The sequence below is a fragment of the Hemiscyllium ocellatum genome, chromosome 26 (assembly GCF_020745735.1).
Source record: "Hemiscyllium ocellatum isolate sHemOce1 chromosome 26, sHemOce1.pat.X.cur, whole genome shotgun sequence".
Classification (NCBI taxonomy): Eukaryota; Metazoa; Chordata; class Chondrichthyes; order Orectolobiformes; family Hemiscylliidae; genus Hemiscyllium; species Hemiscyllium ocellatum.
Genome location: NC_083426.1, coordinates 53,466,022 through 53,491,948, shown reverse-complemented (window position 1 = coordinate 53,491,948; position 25,927 = coordinate 53,466,022). Strand labels below are relative to the sequence as shown.

General features: G+C 44.8%; 1 protein-coding gene across 4 annotated transcripts in view; it reads right to left on the bottom strand.

Moving 5' to 3' along the window:
* LOC132828474 (DENN domain-containing protein 2D-like) overlaps positions 1–23,992 on the bottom strand; it is an 81,304-nt gene extending 57,312 nt beyond the window's left edge. The window contains exons 1-3 of one of the 4 annotated variants that reach the window (XM_060845636.1): positions 23,887–23,992; positions 6,737–6,798; positions 357–498 (exon numbers count right to left, since the gene is read on the bottom strand). In XM_060845636.1, the coding sequence (XP_060701619.1) occupies positions 357–471 (115 nt within the window). In that variant the 5' untranslated portion in view covers positions 472–498; positions 6,737–6,798; positions 23,887–23,992. Of the gene's footprint in view, positions 1–356; positions 499–721; positions 911–6,736; positions 6,799–23,886 lie in introns of those variants that run through there. The other 3 variants (XM_060845637.1, XM_060845635.1, XM_060845638.1) reach the window with 3 other exon arrangements.
* Between the last annotated feature and the right edge of the window lie 1,935 nt (positions 23,993–25,927).

The window sequence follows — 25,927 nt, the reverse complement described above, 5'->3', positions numbered from 1 at the left end:
CTCTCCCCCTCACCCTCCTCTCCCTCAGTGCCCTCTCCTCTCCCCCTCACCCTCCTCTCCCTCAGTGCCCTCCCCTCTCCCCCTCAGTGCCCTCACCCCACACCCTCAGTGCCCTCACCCCTCTGTCTGTCAGTGCCCTCCCCCTCACCCCCCTCTCCCTCCCTTCCCCCTCAGTCCCCCCCTCTCCCTCCCTTCTCCCTCAGTCCCCCCCCCTCTCCCTCAGTCCCCCCCCTCTCCCTCACCCCCTCAGTCCCCCCCCTCTCCCTCCCTTCCTTCTCCCTCAGTCCCCCCCTCTCCCTCACCCCCTCAGTGCCCCCCCTCACCCCCTCAGTGCCCCCTCCCCGGTTATTGCTGACCTCTCTCGGTGCTCTGGGGTGTCCTTGCCCCGAGGCTCCTGCTCCTGTTCCGGCTCTGTCCATGCCAGGTCAGGCGCCTGAAGCTCCTGCGGAAAGCCGATGTCAGTTCACTCATTCCCCCGCCGCTCCGCTCCGCTCCGCCCTGGAACACAACCACAGCGGCGTTACCGGGACACCGCAGCCCCGGGACACCGAGATACCGGGATACCGCAGCCCCGGGACACCGAGACACCGCAGCCCCGGGACACCGAGATACCGCAGCCCCGGGACACCGAGACACCGCAGCCCCGGGACGCCGAGACACCGCAGCCCCGAGACACCGCAGCCCCAGGACACCGGGACACTCCCGGCCCCGTCACTCTCACCTGGCTGTCCACTCCCTGCTCTCGGTTTCCCAGCTCCGGCTCCTTTCTGAGCGCCTGCCCCACCCCGGGAACAGCGGCATCTCAGCAACACAGCAACCCCCTCCCTCCCCAACAATAAACCCGAGGGAGAGGGGTGAGCAGAGGGAGAGGCAAGGAAGGGAGGAGGAGTGGGGGGAGGAGACTGAGTTGGGAGAGGGGGTGGAGATGGGAGAGGGAGTAGGGGGAGGAGAGGGAGTAAGGGACTAGAGGGAGGGGAGTGGCAGAGGAGAGGAAATCAGGGTTGGGGTAGAGAGGCAATGGGGAAGGGGTGAGAGGTGAGGAAAGGGTAGTGAGATCTAAGAGCAAGGGTACAAAGGGTTGGGGGTGACGAGAGGGTGTTGGGGTTGAAGAGTGGGTTGGGGGGTTTTGAGGTTGGGGAGGGATTAGAGAGGGTGGAAGAGGGGGTATAGGAGAGACAACCTTCCTGGGGGTAAGGAGAGGTAGTTGAGGAAGGGGTGCTGCACTCAAGTGGGGAGAGTGTACATTGAGAGCAGGCAAACCTCCTGGTGATGGGGGGAGGTGGTGGTTAAGGGGAGGTTGAACCCTAGGGAAGGGAGTTGAGGAGTTTGCAGCCCTCCTGGATTGACGATGGGGGCCACTCCAGCAGGACCTCCATGGATAGAGTGTTGAGGAGGGGGAGAAACAAGCCAGGAACCCTCAACCTGAATCCCCAGTGCAGCAGATATTATTTAAACCAGATGCTGCAAGGCTTTGGGAGTCAGATTTCTGAAAGGGAATTAATTACGTCTCTGGGATAGCTGGTGGCTTGTTTCTGTCCAATGTTGGAAATAAGGATAATGAGAATTCTGGATCTAGTACAGAGGCGTGGTGTATAGATAGGAATTAATTGCAGATAGGATTAAAGGAGATTAGATTTATATTCTCTCTTTTATAAAACATTGAAGTGTGACTCAATTCAGGTTTTTCAAGATGGTTAAGTGAATGGGTTGGGTAATTCGAAACAAAGACATGTCATTACCTTAAGATTTGAGATTGGATGAGGTGGGATGGTGTCAGGAAGTCAGTCTTCAGAGAAAGGATAGTGCAATATTCTCCCCCAAAATTCTGTTTTGGGGGGATGGGCAACACAATTTAACATTTCAAGATTAAAGTGATGTTGAGTAAAAGATCTGAATTGAAGGAGATGAACATAAATAAACAAATATATCTTCGGCTTGAGCGGCCAAATGAGTTTTTCTTGTCTCTATTTCTGTATGAATAAATTTGCAAGTGCTTTACGATGATGAGTAAACGAAGAGGTTTGTCTGATGCTGTGGTAAATGGCTTTATGTTGTAAGCAATTTGGGAATTTGCTTAAGAACTGGTTGCAAAGGGGAAAACAGGTTAATTTGATTGATGTTGAGTTGCAGTATACTGCTGCAGTTGTTGAATTAGTTTGTGGAAGGGGTGAACTTCGCTTGTGAATCTGGGGAGTTGTGTTGGCCTGGCTGGATGCTGCATTCCAGTGTTAGCTGAACATCAGGTATTCGTGACACAGCTTGTCTGACTGACTGAAGCAATCTCTGAATTGTGGGACAGTCCACAGTACGCTGTCAGCAAACAGCTTGTACCATTAACTTTATATTTAAAATAAGGATAGCCTCAGAAAATGCCAAAAATCTCTATGAATCAACATAATTTGGGAACTGAAATTAATGTGTGAATGAACTTGTGCAAGAAACACAGTCAAACACAGCCTTTGGAAAACCACCAATTTTTCTTCCTGCTTTCAGTTTGGGATTTTATTGCATCTAATTTGGGTGTGTTCATTGTTGCTCATGGCTCTCCCTCTATCTGCACATCAGTAGGATCTCACTTCCCCCACTTTTGCCCTACACAGTCCATCTGTGATATTTTCACTTCCCTAAAGCAATTCTTTCTTTGTTGAATCTCAATATCACCTATTATCAATGTGTTCTCCCTCTCTCTCTCTCTCTTTAATATGCTTTGGACTGAATTTCTCTGTCAATGATTTCCTTCTGCCACCAGGAGTTACAGTCAGTTGACATCCCTCTGGCAGCCAATGGGTATCATTTTGTTATCGGTGACTAATTAACGTGCCATTATCCAAGTGAGGTTGGTGCCCCATCTGCTGAATCAGTTGGAGAGTTTGGCAGTGTTCTTGCTAACAGTGGCCTTGCTGGGGCTGAACCAGTGACAGATTATCCCAGTAACTGCATCCTAACAGCCATGTAGTTATCTTTAAGGATAAAAAATGAGGTCTGCAGATGCTGGAGATCACAGTTGAAAATGTGTTGCTGGTTAAAGCACAACAGGTCAGGCAGAATCCAAGGAATAGGAATCTTTAAGGAACCAGGCAAGCACTGGTGACTGGGAGTCTGGAAGCTGTGGTGCACAAGCAGCCTGTTAAAGAGGCTGATAAAGAGTCCTCTGTGGGCTACAGAGGTCATCTCCTCTCTACTGTCATGCCTATGAATTTCCTCATTGTTTTGCCATGGGGTAGTAGTGCTTTCCTGATGTAGGAGACAAGAAGTGGTCCTGAATTGGCTACTTGAGTCCTTTGATTGGCAATGTCATGCGGTTGCCTATTGGGCATGGCGTCCAGGAGATGTTGGACTGACTGTCACCCTATTGCCAATCCTTCCAACTCCTTGCTGTATTTACAGATGTATTCTATTTTGCTCAAAAAGCACACAATCTGTGGGCAGTCAGTCAATGTGACATTTTACCTTTTGTAAGGTCATCTTTTTTAATCCACTGATAAAATCTTAAGCTATTTCGGGGCTATGACTTCAAAGAAATTCTGGGATTTACATATTAATCAGTTGAAACCTGCTTCCCCTTTCTAAGTGATTCAAGACTTAACAGCCATCTAGGTTTGACTAATACATCGTATCAGCTGTAAGACACTTTGATCTTTTACGTATAAAGTCTGTGTCCTATGTACCTGACAAATAAGCAGTGCTCGAAAAGCTTGTACGTTCAAATAAACCTGTCGGACTATAACCTGAGATTGTGTGATTTTTGACTTTGTCCACCCCAGTCCAACGCCAGCACGTACACATCATCGCCAACATGCAGGGAATGTTCAGCCCAAACGTTTTCCTCTGTCTGTCTCTGCATCTTTTGCTGTTGTGTCACTCTCCCTTCTGTTGTTGCTTTGTTTGTCTCTCACTCTCTGACCCTCTCCCTGACTGTTTTCCTCTCTCCATTACTCACCCAATGTCTCTCTTTTTGTCCTTCCTTCCACTTTAAGAATGGCTATTCCTTTCTGGTGTCCTTCCCAAACAGGTTTCCCTCTCTCCTATTTCAAATCTTCCATTGTTTCCCCTCCCCAGTGTATCTCTTTCAACAATTCCTATAGCAGGGACTTTGTAAAGTAAAATCACATTTTTCTCTCTCTGTCTCTGTCTCTGTCTCTGCCTCTCTCTCTCTCTCTCTCTCTCTCTCCCCCCCCTCTCCCTCCCTCTAGGTACACGGCTTGCATACTATTTAATCCTGTTTTGTATCGCTGTCTGTGTCTCGCAAGCAGATTCCAGGAAGGATTAATAACTTGCGTTGAACGTATTCCCAGAGATTTCACCACGTCACCTTCTGCACTAAATTTTTCACCACCTTTAACCTTTTAATAGCTAATAAACAAATGCATTAAAAAATTAGAACATGTGTTTAAAGGCCCAGTAAAGTTTCTCTTGGGTTGCTCAGCGCCATCCTTGTGATTAATCTCCAATTCCTGGAAATGCCAGGAGGATTAGTAGCAGTCACTGCTAACTCCCTCCAGTTCTACCTCTCCTTTCTGGTCTCCTGCCATCACCTCCCCGTCTCCTCCCAACTCGGCTCACTCCTCCTCCTCACCCACACCTCTCACCCGTGCCCTCAATCTCCGTAAATGTATGCCAGGATGCCAAAGTTCAGGAAATGTTTCTCTAGAGTGGAGAAATTCAGGAGTAATGTCAGGGATTGAGGGAGCTGCCAAGGGACCAAAATAACTTCATTGTGTGAGGAAGGCGGGTGATGGAGGTTGGGAGAGGGTGAGACATGCAGTCCAAATCCACTTTCCCCGATTCCAATAAAACACAATCTTCTGCCTGCCCTTCACTTTCCAGCTCTGAATCTGTTTGGTTACACTGTACAAGTCCAAAGATCACAGCATGTATGTTTATTGTGCAAGTGTAAATATTTGTTATCTTTTATGTTTGCAGCCATTTGTTGTGGTCTGGAGTTGCCAATCCTACTGGATCATGCTACAATCTGATAAACTAAAATTTATCAGAGAGTATAAAGGGAGAAACTGTTCCCACTTATAAATAATTGAGAACCACAGGGTATTGTTTTAAAATGCTTTGCAAAGCAAACAAGGGCAGGTGACAAAAAATATTTTTTGAAATTCATTTGTGAGATGCGGGAGTTGCTGGCTGGGCCCAGCATTTATTGCCAGTCCCTAGTTGCCCCTTGAGAAGGTGGGGGTAAGCTGCCTTCTTGAACTGCTGCAGTCCACCTGCTGTAGGCTTACCCATAATGCCACCTGGGAGACAATGTTCACACTGCGAGTAATTAGGGTGTGGAGTGTGTTGGAGACAGGTTAACTTGAGGCATTGGATAATTATTTAAAAAGGAACAATAAAACAGGGAAAAGAAACAATACACCAGGGAAAAGGCAGGAGATTGGAACCAAGTTAAAAAGCTCAGTGTGTCATCCTGGGCCATCTTGCTAATCTGTGACACTGCTGCAAGCAACTCTGGAGAAAAATTAAAAAGACAGACATTTGACAAAAGATGGGCTTTATTTATTTTCTTTGAACGTTTTCAGTAGTTCTTCTTGAAATCTTGGACCCGATAGGAAAAAGGCGATTTGACTGGAATTGATCAATGGGGGTAACCACAAATCCGTTGCTAACTGGGATATAAAGATGGTGTAATGTGTGGGCCAGATGGGGGCCAAGGGTTGTTGGGAGAATGGAGGTCAAAGGTCGGAGTAAATCATTGAAGCCCGGGGACAATGGGGGGGGGAGTAGGGGGTTGATGCAAACCGGGGCCTGGTGGCCCTTTGGGCAAGGAGCCATTATGATAAAAACTCCCGAAATTCATCCCACTAGAGAAGGCAGCCCTGTTACCTGGGCTGACCTCAGTTGTGTATTTGTAGGAGGTGGTTGGCGGGTAGGGAGCTTCATGAATTCTCCCTCTTGACCTTTGTTACTTTACCTGTCTTGACAGCTGGCAAAGGCACCACGCTGTAAAACAAACAACCCAGAGCCTGCGGCACTGCCAGGCAGGTGTGGTCTGGTGTTTGGTTTCAGCTCTGCCTCAACGTGTCTGTACAAACTACCAGAACCAGAACTGAATAAAAACAAATACATTTCACAGAGGGAACTGGGGCAGAGGTTAAAGAGTCAGGAGTGGGAGCAGCTTGGAAGAGGGGAATGGCAAGACCCCTCAGTGTTAAACAAGTACCTTGCCCACAACTGTACAATTTCCACAGGCCAGACCCCTGTTGAGGCAGTGCTGATCGGTGACGCATACTGATCGTGGGCACTCACCCACACTCCCATGTTTGATACCATCCATTACCTTGATCAACTTTGCTTCCATTAATATTTCACCAATAGCATCCTCTTTTGTAAATTCTGATCTGCTGCACTCAATATGTGAACAGGCCTTTCCCTGTGCTGATGAATGAGTCACTCTTCACTAATTCACTGATATCCTTTGGGAAGGGAAATCTGCCCTTCTTACCCAGTCTGGCCTGACTACAGATTAAGTGTTGACTGTGAACTGGCTTCTGCAATGGTCCAGCAAGCCACGCAGCTCAAGGGTGATTGAAGATTAGCAGCCAATCCCACAATCCTGAAACAGTGAAGATAGGAAAGTTCTCCCTGTCCTTAAGGGGCTCCACAGCGTCTGACTTGCTTTGTAGCTCCTAGCTGAAGGGAAGAATTGATGGAATCTGGAAGCCTGTCGGTCACTGCTTTGCCTCAGTAACTCAGCTGTACAGTGTGAAGAGAGGACTCAACTTACCAAAGAAATGGTTTGGATGAGTCTGGACTTCCTCTGAATTCCAGAACCTGACCAAGTCAAATCTGGATGGAGCAAATAAAAAGCAGTGAATGAGAAAGGCTCACCAGGAAAGAAACTCAATGCTCTCATTATTTTATTCCCTGACGGATACAGGTGTCACTGGCTGGACCAGTATATGTTGTCTGTCACTAGTTGCCCTTGACAAAGATGGAGGCTTGTTGAACCGATGTGGTCTATGTGTGTAGGTTGACCCACAATACCCCTAGGGAGGGAATTCCAGGATTTCATTCAGTGACAGTGAAGGGACGGTGATATATTTCCAAGGGAGGATGCTGAGTGGCTTGGAGCTTGTACTGATGATGTTCCATGTATCTACTGCCCTTGTCTTTCTATATGGAAGTGGTTGTGGGTTTGGAAAGTGCTGTCTGAGGAGCTTTGGCGGGTTTCTGAAGTGTACTTTGGAGGTGGTATACACTGCTGTTACTGAACATCGCAGGTGGAGGGGCTATGTTTGAGGGTGTGGTGCCAATCAAGCAATAATTTGACAATAAATGAAAGGAATTTGGTCATTAGTTCAGGGCTTTGGAGGGACTAGATTCATCTGTTGACACCTAGATGCTCTGTGATGGATGTGAACTCCCTCAAGTGGTTAGTTTGTGATGTCGATTAAAAAATTTCCTGGTTTGAATCCAATCAGCTCTCTGTGTTATAGCTGGATATAGATCTGTACATTAAAAATAGCTGTGGTCAGGCTGATGGTTATCAGTGCATTCTGCAGGTTACACCAAATGACTGGACACTGGAGAAGGATGGAGTCTTCCATTCCAGACTTCCCACTGCCTGGGATCCGAGCGCTACCAACTGAGTCCTGTTATGGGGTGGGAGTGGTGACAGGCTGCAAGTTAACGACATCCCCAGGTTTGCAACATAGGAAGGGACAGGAATACCAACAGGTTCCTCCTACTCTCACCGATTCTATCTTTGAGCCAGATATCAGCTAGCCACAGCCTCACTCAGGCTTTTGCACAATATCGCCGACAAAAATAAATTGATTGGTCTCAGTTTTGAAAGTTCAGGTTGACCCCCAAACCTGACCCAGCCTGCATTCACATCCTTTCTGGGGTTGAGAATTAGATCATTTGACCTGTCAATGTGTTGACAGTGGGTTTTTAAATTGGAGGAAGTGGTGAGTGAGAGAGACATCGTTGATGCAGCTGGAGTAGGAAACAGCGGAAAGCTGCAAGTGTATTGTACAACCCAAAAGCCCATGATATGCAAATGAGCTAGAAACAAAATGACTGCAACGCCCCTCCCCCAAGCCATTAAGATTCAATTACTTACAGTGTGGAAACAGGCCCTTCGGCCCAACAAGTCCACACCGACCCTCCGAAGAGCAACCCACCCAGACCCATTCCCCTCCATTTACCCCTTCACCTAACACTACGGGCAATTTAGCATGGCCAATTCACCTAACCTGCACATTTTTGGACTGTAGGAGGAAACCAGAGCACCTGGAGGAAACCCACGCAGACACAGGGAGAATATGCAAACTCCACACAGACAGTTGCCCGAAGGGGGAATTGAACCCAGGTCTCCGGCGCTGTGAGGCAGCAGTGCTAACCACTGTGCCACCGTGCCGCCCAGACATGGTTATGAATACGTGGCACCTCTAAAACTGCCAGTTGTAAATTTGAACCTGATATATTGAGCAGGCAGGAGGGACACCCATGGGAAGGTAACAGGGTCTTCTTTAATGGTGGAGGCCAGGTACTGAGTCATCATTGGGAACAGGATTTCAACTGAACTGCAGGCTTTCACTACTCTGAAAGGACTCAGAGCTGGAGGAGGCCTACAACTGTTCAGGACATCGCGCTGGCTTTAGGGTGTCTGTGTTGGTCAACAGGAGACAAGCTCCGACAAGAAGATCTTGGACCTCCACCAGCCTTGAGTTTCCTACACTCTCCATCCCAATACACTCTCCCATCGCACTACACTCTCCATCCCACACCACTCTCACTCCCCATACTCTCTCCCTGCCCACCAGGTACAGTTGCAGTAAAATTTCCCAACTCTTATCCTCCAACCCCATTGAAATAAGGGCCTACCCTCCACTGGCCTCCCTGATTAACTGCTGCACCTGGGTGCTAGCTTTCTGTGTTTCATGCACAAGATAGAACATAGAACATAGAAAAATACAGCGCAGTACAGGCCCTTCGGCCCTCGATGTTGCGCCGACCAAAGTCTACCTAACCTACACTAGCCCAATAACCTCCATATGCTTATCCAATGCCCGCTTAAATGACCATAAAGAGGGAGAGTTCACCACTGCTACTGGCAGGGCATTCCATGAACTCACAACCCGCTGAGTAAAGAATCTACCCCTAACATCTGTCCTATACCTACCACCCCTTAATTTAAAACTGTGTCCCCTAGTAACAGCTGACTCCATTAACAGAAAAAGGTTCTCAGTGTCTACCCTATCTAAACCCCTAATCATCTTGTACACCTCTATCAAATCTCCCCTAAACCTTCTTTTCTCCAATAAGAACAGCCCCAAGTGCCTCAGCCTTTCCTCATACGATCTTCCTACCATGCCAGGCAACATCCTGGTAAACCTCCTCTGCACTCGTTCCAATGCCTCCACATCCTTCCTATAGTATGGCGACCAAAACTGCACACAATACTCCAGATGGGGCCGCACCAGAGTCTTATACAACTGCAACATGACCTCAGGACTCTGGAACTCAATTCCTCTACCAATAAAGCCCAGTACACCATATGCCTTCTTCACAGCACTATTTACCTGGGTGGCAACTTTCAGAGATCTGTGTACATGGACACCAAGATCCCTCTGCTCATCCACACTACCAAGTAGCCTACCATTAGCCCAGTAATCCATCTTCTTGTTACTCCTACCAAAGTGAATGACTTCACACTTAGCTACATTGAACTCCATAAATCATCCAAGTCCCTTTGTGAAGCAGCGTTCTGTAATTTTTCTTCATTTAAATAATACTCTGTTCTTTTGTTCTCCCTTCCAAAATGAACAATTTTACACTTTCCTACATTACACTCCATTCATCAATTATTTTTTCACTTTCTTTACTTATCAATATCTCGCGGTAAACTGTTTCTACCCTTCTCACAACTTGCCTTTCCAACTATTTTTGTATCACCTGAAAATTTGGCTATAGTATGTTTACTCCCTTGCTCCAAGTCATTAATATATATTGTAAACATTTGCGGTCCCAGCACTGATCCCTGTGGAACCCCTCTGGTTATAGGTTTCCAACCTGAAAACTAACCACACATCACCGTTCATTGTTTCCTGCCCATGAACCAATTCTCTATCCACACCAATATATTGCCTCCTCCACCATAGGATCTCATCTTATGACTTAATGTTTTGTTCGGTACCTTGTCGCGCTCCTTCTGAAGCCCAAATACAACACATCTGTTGGTTCCCCTCTATCATCTCTGTTTGAGATTTCCTCAAAGAACTCTGACAAAATAGTTAGTCATGATTTCCCTTTCATGAAGCTATGTGATTTTCCAAATGTTTTATTACTACCATAAAATTGTTCTGCTATTCAAAGTATCTCCACCCTATAAACTGATGCAAAAGATCTGTTTATGTGCTTGTATTTCTGGATTGCTATTTTTATTTTTAATGTGAAGACTGATGCAATGTATTTATTCAACTCCTCTGCCATTTCCTGGTTCCTCAGTATAATCCTCATTCTCTAAAGGGCCCATGTTCATTTTGACCTCTCTATTTCTTTCTATCTATATATTTTAAGAAGCTCTTACTATCCAATTTTATAATAAGTTTTAGTTTACTCTCATTGTTTAGTTTCTCCCTATTTTTTGGTCTTCCTTTGTTAGCTTTTAAAACGTACTCACTCCTCTAGTTTACCGTGACAGGTAATTCTTCGATAATGCAATGGTTACACTCTGATGTAATCCTGCATTATAGTAAAAGGGTTCTTTAGAAACAACTCACCACCACGTTACAGCCAACACACATTTTAAAAACCTGCACTCTAATAAGTGTCCCCAATTTGTCAATTGTGTTACAATGAGTTTGCATTAATGAAATGCATATTATATCAGAATGCCCTGTAATCTTGTCACATTCCTTTTTTTACCTTTCAATCTGATACTATCCTTAGCCTCCTTGGGGAACTATGGCTGGTTTATCCCCTTCTTAAAATACTTGTGGAATTCCTTTGCTGTGAGTCATGAGCTTATTTTCTTAAACGTCTTGTCATTATTCCTCAACTGTCTTTTCTGGTAATCTCACTTCCCAGTTCACTCCAGCTAACTCTGCCTCATTCCTTTTTCATTACCTTATTTAAATTTGTCAGTTATTTCTGACTTAAGTTTCTCAGTCTCAAATAGAATGCTGAATTCTTCCATGTTATGGTCACTATTTCCTTGGGGATCTTATACACTGAGATCATTGATTAAATCTGATCATTAAATTTTACCTGGTCCAAATAAACTGGATCCCTGGTTGGGTCTACAGCATGTTGTTCTGGGAAACAGTCCCGAATGCTCTCTGAGTTCTAGCCCCATAAATTTGAGCTTCCCAAATTACATGAAGATTAGAAGCACTCATGTTTGATGCACTGCCTTTGTTAGATGGCCATGATTTGGAGATGCTGGTGTTGCTGAAAATGTGTTGCTGGAAAGGCGCAGCAAGTTAGGCAGAATCCAACGTGCAGGAGATTCGACGTTTTGGGCATTATGCCCGAAACGTCAATTCTCCTGCTCCTTGGATGCTGCCTGACCTGCTGCGCTTTTCCAGCAACACATTTTCAGCTCTGATCTCCAGCATCTGCAGACCTCACTTTCTCCTCGAAGATGCCGGTGTTGGACTGGGGTGTACAAAGTTAAAAATCACATAACACCAGGTTAGAGTCCAACAGGTTTAATTGGAAGCACACTAGCTTTTGGAGCGACAATCACCTGATGAAGGAGCGTCACTCCGAAAGCTAGTGTGCTTCTAATTTAACCTGTTGGGCTCTAACCTGGTGTTGTGTGATTTTTAACTTTGTTAGATGGCTTCATGATCTGCTGATTTATTCTCTGTCCTACGATATAGTTACTGTTAGCTGAGTGAACAGCAGGTTTAGTAGAATAGGTAAATAATTTGGAATCCAGCCAAGTTACGTATGATTATTATTAAATGTGCATGACAGTTCTAGCAAAAGAAGGTTCTGTGCCAGCTGACTTCACAGAGTGAGGGAACTAGGAAGGAATGTGGTTGTACTTTCACCTCTGAGTTAGAAAGCTGTGTATTCAATTTTCTCTTGAGGTTTTTGAGTGTCGAATGTCAATTGACACTCCCAGTGCAATGGAGAGTGATGCAATCAGGTAAGGCAGAGTTTTTCAGCAAGGAAGCAGGCTCTTCGTTCCAAATCATCCATGCCAATCACGTTTCCTAAACTTGAACTTGTTCTATTTGCTTGCAGCCCTCTCAATCTCTTCCATCCACAGACCTAAAGCAAGGCTCTGTCTACCTGCTCAAGTTGATGTGCTAGATCCCAGGGTTACCAGATCATAGAATCCTAACAATGTGAAAGCAGGCCATTCAGCCCATTGAGTTCTCACCGAATCTCTGAAGAGCATCCCACCCAATCTCTGTAACGCTGCATTACCCATGGCTCAGCTACCCAGCCAACACATCCCTGGATAATATGGGCATTTTAGCGTGGCCAATCCACCTTACCCTGTACATCTTTGTGCTGTGGGAGGGAACCAGAGCACCTGGAGGAAAACCACACAAAAAGAAGGAGATTATGCAAACAGTTTCCTGAGGCTAGAATCGAACCTGAGTCCCTAGCAATATGAGGCATTAGTGGTAAATTCTCAATGTTTTGGCCAATATGTATCTCTAAATCAATCTTTCTAAGGCAGATTGGCTGGATAGTACCACATGGCTATTCGTGGGCTATCGTTTTGCATAAAATGCCTGCTGTGTTTTCTACATTACAACAGCAACTACACTTCACCATTGGGTGTAAAGCATTTCAGGGTGAGGTTGTGATGGGGTGCTATATAGTTGCAAGATTCTGTTGTCTTTTAGATGTAATTTCAAGAAACCTGCAAGAATTTCTGTGACTTACTGAAGAACTGCTCGAGTAATTTGGTAACTTCCTGAGGGTTCACTAGGCCGAGGGCTGCGCTTGGCTTTGCAATTTGTTTGCTCCTACTTGTCACTGGCGGAGTATTTTTAAGCTGCTTTTTATATTCACACTTTTAAACCACAGAAATTTCTGTGAGTTCTATCACTCCAGGTCACCGTGTTATTGTAACTATGGCACATGAGCCATGAGAAAGATACTGATCAAAGTGAAGCACTGCTGGTAAGCTATAGTATCAACATACTTATAATGTGTGACATCAAGTACATTGGAAACTGCAGCATCATAAATAAACATCGAGCACACTGGTAAGATGGTCAGATCAGGCAGCTAGCTTACATGGGCGGGCATTTCATGTTTTAGACTTTCTTCAGAACTGTCTATGTTCAAATCCAAACCACAGATCTAACAGCTTTTACAGAAATATAAAGGCAGGCAAAGCAGGGGTGGGGAAAGAACAAGTGGAAAGTTCTGGGATAGTGTGGCGAGGAGGAGCAACTAAATGACTGAAGGGGTAATGGTATGGGTGTGAAGGAAGCTGGTGATGGGCCAATGATCAGAAATTAGGTGAAGAGCAGGTTTAAACGCAGTGACATCTGCATTCATGTTTATATTATATAGGAGATTTACAATAAAACCTTTGTGACTATCTGAATGTCTTTTGTTGTCTAAATTAATATATGGATATCAGTCTGTTAACCCTCTGTGTGCTGCAGTGCCCTGAGGGAGAGAATTCCAAGATTTTGACCCAGCGACACTGAAGGAATAGAGATATATTTCCAAGTCAGGATGGTGAATGGCTTAGAGGGGGACTTGTAGGGGGTAGTGTTCCCATCTATCTGCTGACCTTGTTCTTCCAGATGGTAGAGGTAGTTGGTTTGGCAGGTGTTGTTGAAGGAATCTGGATAGTTGCTGCAGCACTAGTGTCAGTGGTAGAGTGAATAAATGCTGTGGGCTGCTTTGTTCTGGGTGGTGTCAAGCTCCTTGAATGTTGTTGGAGCAGCAAGTGGGAAAATTCCATCACATTCCTGTCTTGTACCTTGGAGATGATGGACAGGCTTGGGGAAGTCAGGAAGTGAGTTACTCACTGCAGAGTCCCTAGCCTCAGACTTGCTCTGGTAGCTACTATGTTGATATTGTGAGTCCAAATGAGTTTCTGGTTAACAGTAACTCCAAGGTCGTGGACAGTTGGGGATTTAGTAATCGTATTGTTATGAAATGTCAAGAGGTGATAGTTAGGACTTTCTCGTGTTGGAGATAGTCATCATCTGGCACTGGGGTGGGGTCAATATCACTTGTACTTGCCAGCCCATACCTGGACCTTCTCCCGATCATGCTGCATTGGAGCATAGATAACGTCAGTATCTGAGCAATTGAACATGGCAGAGGAGTTAAATAAATATTTTGCACCCACCTTCACAGTTAAAGACACTCATTTTTTAAAAGATCACTAAATATTCAAAGGTAAAAGGAGAAGAGAAAATAAATACATTAACGAAAGAGAAAGGAAACTTAAGAAGTGTAAAACCAGAAAGTCCCCTAGCCCTGATGGGTTACATTTTAATATAATAAAGGAATTAGCCACAGAGATAGTGTAATGCATTGGTAGTAATCCTTCAAGCATTGGAAGGGCAGTACACTGGCTCAGTGGTTAACCTCTGCTGCCTCACAGCACCAGGGACCCAGGTTTGATTCTACCTTTGGGTGACTGTCTGAGTGGAGTTTGCACGTTGTCCCTGTTTCTGTGTGGGTTTCCTCTGGGTGCCCTGATTTCCATTCACAGGCCAAAGATGTGCAGGTTAGATGGATGGGCAATGCTAGTTTGCCCGTAGTGCCCAGGGATGTGCAGGCTAGGTGGGTTAGCCATGGGAAATGCAAGGCCACAGTGATATTGTGGGTCTGGATGGGATGCTGTGGACTTGATGGGCTGAATTACCTGCTCCTACACTGTAGGGATTGCATTAGAAAAAGTTGTTGATTCTGCGAAAGTCTCAGAGTATTGGAAAACTGCAAAAGTGACATTTTTATTTAAAAAGGGAGGGAGCCAAAAATCAGTTTACAATAGGTCAGTTAACACCCACTGTTGGGAAAGTGTTAGAGTCAATTATAAAGGATGCAATGGCTCAGCATTTAGACAAATATAATCTGATCAAGCAGAGTCAGCATTGCTTCATAAAGGTGCAATCCTGCCTAATAAAAGGCCAGAAGGTTGGGAAATAGAAGACATTTTCATGGAACTAATGGATTGCTACAGAGGTTTATGCACGGTCCACAATTATTGACAATGATCAATTGGGCCAAGGGGCTGAGGAGTGGCAGGTGAAATTTAATTTGGATAAATGCTTGGGTGTTGCATTTGACAAAATAAACAAGGGCAGGTCGTATACCCTGTACACTCATGACTGTGCGGTCAAATTTTGTCTGACCTCCATCTATATGTTTGCTGATGACACCACATTGTTTGCCAGGCATCATGCAATGACGAGATGGAATACAGGAAAGAGATAGAGTGTTTGTTAACTTGATGCACAGATAACAATCTCTCCCTCAATATCAGCAAAACTGAAGCGCTGATCATCGACTTCAAGAGCTAAGGAGGAGGACATGTGCCATCTACATAAATGGAGGTAGGGGTGGGATGGTTTCAAGTGTCAAGTTCCTAGGAGTGACGATCACCAACAATCCGTCCTGGACCACCCAGGGTCAAGAAGGCCCAACAATGCTTCTTTGTTCTCAGGAAGTAAGGAAATACAGCACGTCCATAAGAACCCTCACCAACCTTTACAGATGCACCATTGGAAGCCTTCTCTCTGGGTGAACCACAGCTTGGTTTGGCAACTGCTCAGCCCAGGGCCATAAGAAACTACAGAAAGTTGTGAACACAGCGGAGACCGACATGCAAGCCAACCTTCCATCCATTGACTTCACCCATAATTCCCGGAACCACGGAAAGGCAGCCATCACCATCAACAATTACTGCCACCCCGGTTATAAACTCTTCCAACCTCTTTTGTTGGGGAGAAGAGCTTAAACACACTAACCAATACGTTCCAGAACATTTTCTTCTCTGCTGTTATTAGGTTTCTGAATGGACCTCTCAAATTTCAAATCTAACATTGATCTTGCTTTTTGTGCACCTTCTCTGCAGCTGTACACTGTATTCCTCACTCTGTTCAATCACCCTATGATTCTTTGTATGTTGTGATCTGTACTGCAGGCAGAACAAAGCTTTTCACTGTACCTAGGTACATATGGCGATAATAGATCAAATCAAATCCAGTCACTTATACAATAGTAGGCCCCTCAATAGTGTTGTTGAGCAGAGAGACCTGGGGCTCAGGTACATAGTGCTTTAAAATTTGTGTCACAGATAAATAGGGTGTTTAAGGAGGTGTTTAGCACGCTTGCTTTTATTGGTCAAACTACTGAGTATAGAAGTTGGGATGTCATGTTGGGGCTGTGCGAGATGTTAGTGAGGCCATTTTTGAAGGACTGTGTACAGTTCTGATCGATGTGCTATAGAAAGGATACTATTAACTTGGAGAGGGTGCAGAAAAGACTTGTAAGGATGTTGACTGGACTGGAATGTTTGAGTTATAAGGAGAGGCTGGACAGGCTGGGACTTCTTTCAGTGGAACATCGGAGTTTGATGGATGACCTTTAGAGGTCTATAAAGTAGTGACCGTGCACAGATAAGGGGAATAGCGAAAGTATTTTCCCTAGGGTGAGGGAGTTCAAAACTATATTTTTAAGATGAGAGGGGAAAGATTTAAAAGGGACCTGAGAGCAACCTTTTCACACAAAAGGTGGCTCCTAAATGAAAAGAACTGCCAGACAAAGTGTTAAGTGCAGTTATGATGGTTAGATTACTTACAGTGTGGAAACGGGACATTCAGCCCAACAAGTCCACACCGACCTGCCAAAGCATAACCCACCCAGACCCAATCCCCTACACCTAACACTACGGGCAATTTAGCATGGCCAATTCACCTAACCTGCACATTTTTGGTTTGTGGGAGGAAACCCACGCAGACAGGGGGAGAACGTGCAAACTCCACACAGTCACCTGAGGCAGGAGTTGAACCTGGGTCTCTGGTGCTGTGAGACAGCGATGCTAACCACTGTGCCACCATGCCACCCACAGTATAGTCACACCATTTAAAAGACATTTGGATAAGTATATGAATAGGAAATGTTTAGAGGGATATTGGCCAAATGCAGGCAAATGGGATTAGCTTAGTTTGGGAAACTTGGTTGGCATGGATGAAGTGGACCGAAACGTCTGTTTCTGCGCTGTCTGGCTATGACTCTATTGGTTTGGATGAGGAACCTGAATATTATAATCATCTTTACAAATGACACAAAAGTCTGTGGGAAAGCAAGTGGTAAGGATACGACAATGAGCCTAGAGTGAGATGTAGGTAGGTTACTTGAGTTGGCAAAACTTAGCAGTTAGAATGCAGTGTGGAGAAATGTGAGGTTATGCAGTTTGCCAAGAAGAATTTTGGGGCAGAACAACATTTAAATGGAGGGAGACTATGGAAAGCTGTGGATCAGAGGAATTTGGGTATCCTTGTGAACAGATTACAGAATGATAACAGTTACGTTCAGCAGGGAATAGGGAACACAGATGGACTGTATGAGAAAGTCAACAGGTCTGGCAGCATCTTGGGAGAGAAACAGAGTTAATGTTTGAAATTCAGTATGATTCTTCTTCAGACTGGACGGGTGTTGGAAAATGTTTTTTATACTTGTGACAGAGGCAGCAGCCCAGTGCAAAAGATAACAGGGTTGTTAAAGGAAATGAGAGAGAAAAATAAATATGAAATGTGTGTCAATTAAGGAGTGGAAGTGAGAGAATGGTTTCTCCCTACTATATACAAAACAAATCAAGGTAATTCTTTCCCACAGAAGGCTGTTAAAGCTGGGTTATTAAGAACATTCAAGGCTGAGACAGACAGAGTTTTAATCAATAAGGGAATCAAGGGTTATGGAAAAAGGCAGGAACTTGGAGTTGTGGATGATCAGATCTCATTGGATGGCAGAGTGGATTGGATGGGCCGAATAGCCTACTTCTGTTCCTACATCGTATGTTCTAACATGGTGTGATCATCTGTGAAATCCCACTACTAGCCTTTTGATGGAGGAAGGTCATTGATGAAGCAACTAAAGATGGTTGGGCCGAGGAAACTACCCTGAGTAATGCCTGCAGAGGTGTCCTGGAGCTGAGATGACTGACCTCCAACAACCATAGTCATCTTCCTCTGTGCCAAGTATGACTCCAACTGTCGAATCATAGGATCAACCAGTGTAGAGCTATTGGTCTAATTCCAATTTTGCTGGCACTCTCTGATGCCTCACTTTGTCAAATGAGGCCTTGAGGTCAAGGATAGTCAGTTCTACTGCACCTCTGCACTCTTTTGTCTATGTTTGTACTAAGTCTGTAATGAGGTCAGGAGCAGAGAGGACCTGGCAGAATCCAAACTGGACGTCACAAGCAGGTTATTGCTGAGCAGGTGCTGCTTGATAGCACTATTTACGACAACTTCCATCATTTTACTGATGATCGAGAGTAGGCTGACAGGGCAGTAATTGTCTGGGTTGGATTTGTTCTGCTTTTATTATATAGGACATACCTGGCAATTTCTAACATTATCGAGTAGATGTCAGTGTTGTGGCCGTATTTGAACAGCTTGGCCAGAGGAGTAGCAAGTTTCAGAGCACAAGTCTTCAGAACGATTGCTGGAATGTTGTCAGGACCTGTAGCTTTTGCAATATCCCATATCTCCGACCTTTTCTTGTGGAAGGAATCAAAATGGATGGAGTCTGGCATCTGCGATGCCAGAGGATACTGAGGTGGATCATCCATTTCACACTCTGGGCTGAAGATTGTTGCAAATGCATTAGCCTTGTCTATTGTACTGATCTGCTGGGATCCCCATAAGCTTCATGCTGTTAGTTAGGAAAACCCATGCACTAGAGGGGCATCTGTGGGAGAGGGGACTGAACAACCTCTGTCATTGAATGGAAGGTTGGATCATTTGTAAAGGTGTAATAGAGATGGAGAAACTGAGAGAATGGTATAGGGTCTTTAAATGCATGGAGATAATTAAGATGTAAATTTGTACCATAATGCTTTGAAATGTAGAGCAATTCATACTTGCGCTGGTAAAAATAGAGCATGGCAAAAATACCGTCATTCTTTTAAAGACATGGCATCTCAGGCAGAGCAAATTACAATACTATAATAACTGTAAATATGGGCCATTGTGGGCCCTAGAATTGAATCATGGATTACCGAGTGGTTTTCAGCTCAGAAGGAGGCCATTTGTGTTTGCACCACTCTCTGCATCAGCGGCTCCCCTTGACCCACTCCCCTGCCTTTCCCTGTTGCTCAACAAACCCTTCTGCTTCGGGTAACATCCAATTGACTCTAAATGCCTCAGTGACTCTACCTTCATTACACTCTCGAGCAACGCATTCCAGAACCTGACCTGAGTTTAAAGCTTCTCCTCATGTCTCTCTCGCTTCTTTCCCTGATTATTTTCAAACTGTGTGTCCTGCCTTCTGATCCTTCCATGAATGGGAACAGTTTCTCCCTCTCTACTCTAGCCAGACCTCTCATGACTTTGAACACCTCCATCAAATTTCCTCTCAACCTTCTCTTCTTCAAGGAAGACATCTCCAATCAATCCTCATCAGTGACATTCCTCATCTCCAGAACTGTTCTTTGGAATCTTTTCTGTACTGTCTTCAATGCCTCCCTATCGTTCCTGCTTGTTATACTCCAACTGCGGCTAAAATGGTGTCTCCTACAAGTTTGAAAAACTTCTTAATTTTGTACGCTATGGTCTAGTCATAAAGCTCAAGATCCTCTATACCTTTTTACCAACTCTCTCAACCTGTCGTGTCATCTTCACTAAATAACAGCACCTTTGAATGAACCTACTCCAAAATCAATAGAGGGAGCCTTGAGCAGCAACCATCTGAGGTGGTTATGATAAGAATATGCCTGAGACAAACAAGCAAGTGTTCTCAGCTCAACTAATGGAAGAATTTTCACCAAAGGTAGTAACTAAACACCCGAAATAGTTACCAGAACAACAGGTAGCTATTTCATCGTAAACAGTTATTTCTTAATTACTCTTCAATATTAAGAAATAGTTTCTAGTTAGAGATTCTCCAATATAAATATAGATACATATAACCAAAACATTTGGCCTATGTGTGAAACTGAATTAGCTTTAGGAAGACCCTCATTGGCCCTGGACAGAATAGATTGCTCATAACCACTAATCACAGAGTACTCGAGTAGAAATTGCAATCCCTAAACTTAACTAATTTCAGAACAGAAATCAATATTACAAATCTTATAGCAACTAGTTAAAAATAAATGTCTTTTGTATTTTTGTATACATAAATAGCACAGTGGGAAATATAAGAGGAAATAACTGAATTTGTTAGAGACAGCACGTGAGATGCAATAAATAATAGAATTCAAGCTGTCCTTAGGAGACAAGCCAGCCTGAAACAGATCTAAGAGAGTACAGCCAGTGACTTTGGAATGCAGTAAATAAGATGCATAGAAAGATCCCAAGGACCAGTGATTGTAATGGCTGGTAAACACCATGAGGTCAAACTGGTGCCCATCACTGATTAGGTGTTTTACCAGATTAGGTGTATGGAATAGGAGGGTTACGTTGTATGGAATCATTGTAATACAGAAATGTATAAAAATACTCCTTTTTATTGTGGAGTTAGAGTGTGTCATGGATCTTCCTTCTGAGGCTGGCCTCAGGGGAGCATCCTTTGGGCCCTCTGTCTGCATTGACCGATTTCTCATCAATACGCTTCCATTTGCCTGGATCCTGCCTCTCTCCTAAGTCTTCATCCCCTGTCAGGGAAGAACACTCCATCAGTAGGGTTCAGAGGGATATGGGCCAAATGCTGGCAAATGGGACTAGATTTATTTCAGATATCTGCTCTGTGTGCTGTACAACTGTATGGCTATATGATTCTTATGACTCTACAAACCTTTATCCAGTTCAAAATAAAAGATCACCCTCCACTAGTCTGTGTTTCTTGTCACTCAGCCAGTTTCATGTTGCTGTTGATCCTGGTATTACATTAGTATTAACTTTGTGCAGAGGTTTGTTCTGCTACACCATGACATAATGACAAGACAAAGTATACACTGTATCATCTTACAGTCTGAATTCGCCAGTATTTTTATGTACAGCAATAGCATGTGAAACAAGCTGGCAGGAGACCCAGGCCATTCAGCCCCTTTTCCCTTCAATAAAGCCTTTTTTAAACTCATTTACAGGATGAGGTCGTCATTGGCTGGGCCACATTTATTGCCCATAAGACTGTTAAGAGTCAAGCACATTTCTGTGGATCTGGGGTCTTGGGTGGGCTACACCAAACAAGAATGGCAGCATTAGTGAACTAGATGGATTTTTCTGACGATTCACTCCTAATCATCATTAGACTCTGAATTCCAGATTTTTATTGAATTCATATTCTACCATGGCAGGATTTGAACCCTGGTCCCCAGAACGTTATCCGGGTCTCTGGATTAATAGTCTAGCTGGTGTCTCCCCTAGTTATATGTTCACATACCTGCCTATCCCTGATAAACTTTCCAGCCCCTCGATTAACAAGAATCTATCTACCTCTGCTTATAAACGTACAAAGACTTTGCTTTCACCATCTTTTCAGGAAGAAAGTTCTCTTCTGAGAAAAATAACATATCACATAATCAAATAGGCAAACCCTGAGTTTTAAACTGTGACCCCAAGTTCTAGCTTTGCTCATAAGGGGCAATATCCTTTCCATATCCACAGGGTTAGGACTGGTCAGGAACCTAGAGATGAAAACTCAGTCAGATCTAGGAAGCACCTGCAGTGGTGGAAATGCAAGATTGGTGTAAGTCCGAGGGTCCATGAAACAGAACAGGGGAGTTGGTCAATGCTAACATATTTTGAGGCTGTACAACTGGCCGCTCAGTTTATGTCCAGTTTTGTCCACACAGTAGTGGGAAGGAATGATCACTGCAGGCGATTGGCTGCAAGTGAGAGGTGAAAAAGTGAAGTTGACATGAATCCCTCATGAGAATGGCTGCCCTCAGTGCCAGTACACAATGCCCACCTGTCCCATAGGGTCTACACTGCAGTTTGTCTATAATTTTCAGCCTGCAGCCCACTATTTTTGCTCTTGGATGTGCCAACCTCCTGTGCCATCTTAGGCTTTCCAACAAATGGCACAGACCAGTATTTATAACCCCATTCAGCCACACAGGAGGACCCATCTATTAGCATGCTTTCTTGATGCACTCAGGGAATGTGGGAGTCAGTGGTTGATCCAAAAGTTAATGGTCAATCCTCAACAGACCTGTAGAAGCTGTGTCAGCCTTATTCCTAATGAAGGGCTTATGCCTGACACGTCGATTATCCTGCTCCTTGGACACTGCCTGACCTGCTGTGCTTTTCCAGCACCACACTCTTGACACAGATGTCCTCATGAACCTTGTTGCTGGGACAGTCACCATGGCTACTGTGGCTGGGTTTGGGATCAGACAGCTCTGGGGAGACACTTTGCTGGAGGTTTAAACATGGCACCAGCCCTGCCCAGCTCCCCATACACCCCTCCCATTGACCAAACATCGCACTATCGTTCTCATCTATTCACACTTATTAGAGAGCAAACAGACCCTGAATTATTGTATAAAGTTACTTCAACTGGAAACAGGGGCTTTGGACACAACATCATATTTCAATAACTAAAATCTGATGCAAACTAAAAGGATCAGGCACTTTTTAAAATGTTTTGTCACCTGGATATCTTGTAGCAGTGCCGAGGGGATGGATCTTCCATCACTGAAGACCCCAGTTCATTTCCCAGGTCTTGGTAACATTAGCCCTGCCCTTGCTGGACTAGCTGGTGAATTCCTGTCACTCATCAAATACTGGGACTCCTTTATCTTGGCATGACATTGGCACCAGGAGGAAAAGCCAATCAGAAATACCCGACACTTGCTTGTTCTGTGCCTCCTGCCTCAACTATCCATGCCCAGCCCCCTTAAGTGCCAATGGGTATCTGGGAAAGGGCTGCAGGGTTCAGAAACCCAGCCAGCCCTAACCCTTCAAAATGATAACAGGCGTCTCTCTCTTCAGCGTCTCTACACCAGAGTGACAAATGCAGCAAGTGACCAGTACTAGGGTGGGACTCAATCCAGAGGTACACCGACTCCCTTCTGCGCCACAAGACAACATTCCCACTCAATGGCATCACTGTACACAATCACAGAATCATTGAATCCTTGCAGTGTGGAAGCACTTAGCCAATCCAGTCCACACCAACCCTCTCCTTTAAATCTTGCATTTCCCAGGCTAATCCATTTAGCCTGCACATCCCTGGACACTATGGGCAGTTAAGCGTGGTCAATCCACCCTAACCTGCGCATCACCATGGGAGGAAATCAACATAGACACGGGAAGATTGTGCAAACTCCATAGACAGTCAGCCAGGGCAGGAATCAAACCCGGGTCCCTGGCCGTGTGGCAGCAGTGCTAACCACTGAGCCACCACACCACTCTTGAGATGGGAAGGAGACAATTTCACTCCTTAGTGAGGTTTTGGACATTGGTCACATGAATCTGAGTTCAAACTCAACCCTTCTTGGAAGTCTGGTCAGTCTGCTATGGGCTAACATGATACAAAAGCATTGCTTTGATGGCCTTCTAGCTAGTTGGCATAGACCCGTGTTTCACAGCAGTAATCCCTGATTCTGACAACCAGTACCAGATAGAGAGGCAAAACACACATCAGCTGTGAATACGATACATATGGGGTTGCAATCTATATACTGATGACTTCCTTTTTTATGACAGCTGAGGCCAGATGATATGGTTAATCTAGAAACTCGCTGAATTTGGATTGATTTTGTTGTCAAAGTTGTTACTAAGATAGAGAAAGAATCAAATGCAATTGAATCCTTACCTCATTGGGAATTGTATCTCCTCACTGAAGACTCAGGTTAGACTATGGATTGCTGGCTATGATAGACTTAAAAACAATCGACTCGGCTGAAGTATTTTGTAACTGTGAGGAGGCTGGTTCCCCTCCTTCACAGTGTAATTCACTCTTATCCAGCCCGTTTCTCTTCCTGTTCCGCCTCTCTGTGAACTGGCTTGTGGTCATACTGAGACTAACGCAGAGTGACAGTGTTGATTCCACCCACCTCACCAAGGCTGTCCTCTTATCTTCATGTCTTACCCTATCCCTCTGCCACGGTAAGCAGATGGGACTCAGTTTGAGTGTTAGGTCCTACTTGGTCCCAAGTTTCTCTGGATCCCTCTGCAGCTCTCAGTATCCCTTTCTCTAGCATCCCAACCAACCTCTTCAACATCCTCTCAATGTATAGAACATAGAACATTACAACACAGTACAGGCCCTTCGGCCCTCGATGTTGCTCTGACCTGTGGAACCAGTCTGAAGCCTATCTATCCTACACTATTCCATTCTCATCCATATGTCTATCCAAAGCCCATTTAAATGCCCTTAAAGTTGGCAAGTCTGCTACTGTTGCAGGCAGGCCATTCCACTCCCCTATTACTCTCTGAGTAAAGAAACTACCTCTGACATTGCCCTATATCTATCACCCCTCAATTTAAAGCTATGGCCCCTTGTGCTAGCCATCACCATCTGTGGTGAGCTGAAAATGTGTTGCTGGAAAAGCGCAGCAGGTCAGGCAGCATCCAAGGAACAGGAGATTCGACGTTTCGGGCATAAGCCCTTTCTTCATTCCTGAAGAAGGGCTTATGCCCGAAATGTCGAATCTCCTGTTCCTTGGATGCTGCCTGACCTGCTGCGCTTTTCCAGCAACACATTTTCAGCTCTGATCTCCAGCATCTGCAGACCTCACCATCGCCATCTGTGGAAAAAGGTTCTCACTGTCTACCCTATCTAACCCACTGATTATCTTATATGTCTAATTAAGTCACCTCTCAACCTACTTCTCTTTAACAAAAACAGCCTCCAGTCCCTCAGCCTTTCCTCGTAAGACCTTCCCTCCATACCAGGCAACATCCTGATAAATCTCCTCTGAGCCCTTTCCAAAGCTTCCACATCCTTCCTATAATGCAGTGACCAGAACTGTACGCAATACTCCAAGTGTGGCCAAACCAGAGTTTTGTACAGCTGCAGCATGACCTCATGATTCCAAAATCCACTCTCCCATCAATAAGAGATAACATACCGTATGCTTTCTGAACAACCCTATTAACCTGGGTGGCAACTTTTAAGGATCTATGTTCCTGAACACTGAGATCTCGCTGCTCATCTACACTACCAAGAGTCTTACCATGAGCCCAGTACTCTGCATTCCTGTTACTCCTTCCAAAGTGAATCACCTCACATTTTTCCACATTAAACTCCATTTGCCACCTCTCAGCCCAGCTCTGCAGCTTATCTATGTCCCTCTGTAACCTACACCAACCTTAGTGTCATCCGCAAATTTACTAACCCATGCCTCTCTGCCCTCATCCTGGTCATTTCTAAAAACAACAAACAACATTGGACCCAAAACAGACCCTTGCAGTACCCCATTAATAACTGAACTTCAGGATGAACATTTCCCATTATCCACCACCCTCTGCCTTCTTTCAGCTCGCCAATTTCTGATGCAAATCACCCTCAATCCCATACTTCCGATTTTGTTCACTAGCTGACCATGGGATTGCACATTCTTCAGCAGAACTTATCCTTCTTCTACACCCTCACTGCGATCTGCCTTTTAATCTCCAATTGAAATGTTCCTCCAGCATCTCATCTCCCTTTACTGCTTCCTGTCTCCTTCCACATACTGGTTCCCTTGTTCACAAATATGCTCTCTTGGCTTTCTCATGGGCTCTTATGCTTTCTAGGGTCTCCATGAACAGGTTTCTTGTCAAATGCTTCCTTTCTCCTGCTCATGGTCCCTGCCAGCTCAAATCCTGCACTCTCACCTTTGACCTCTGCAGATAAAGGTCATCACTGAATC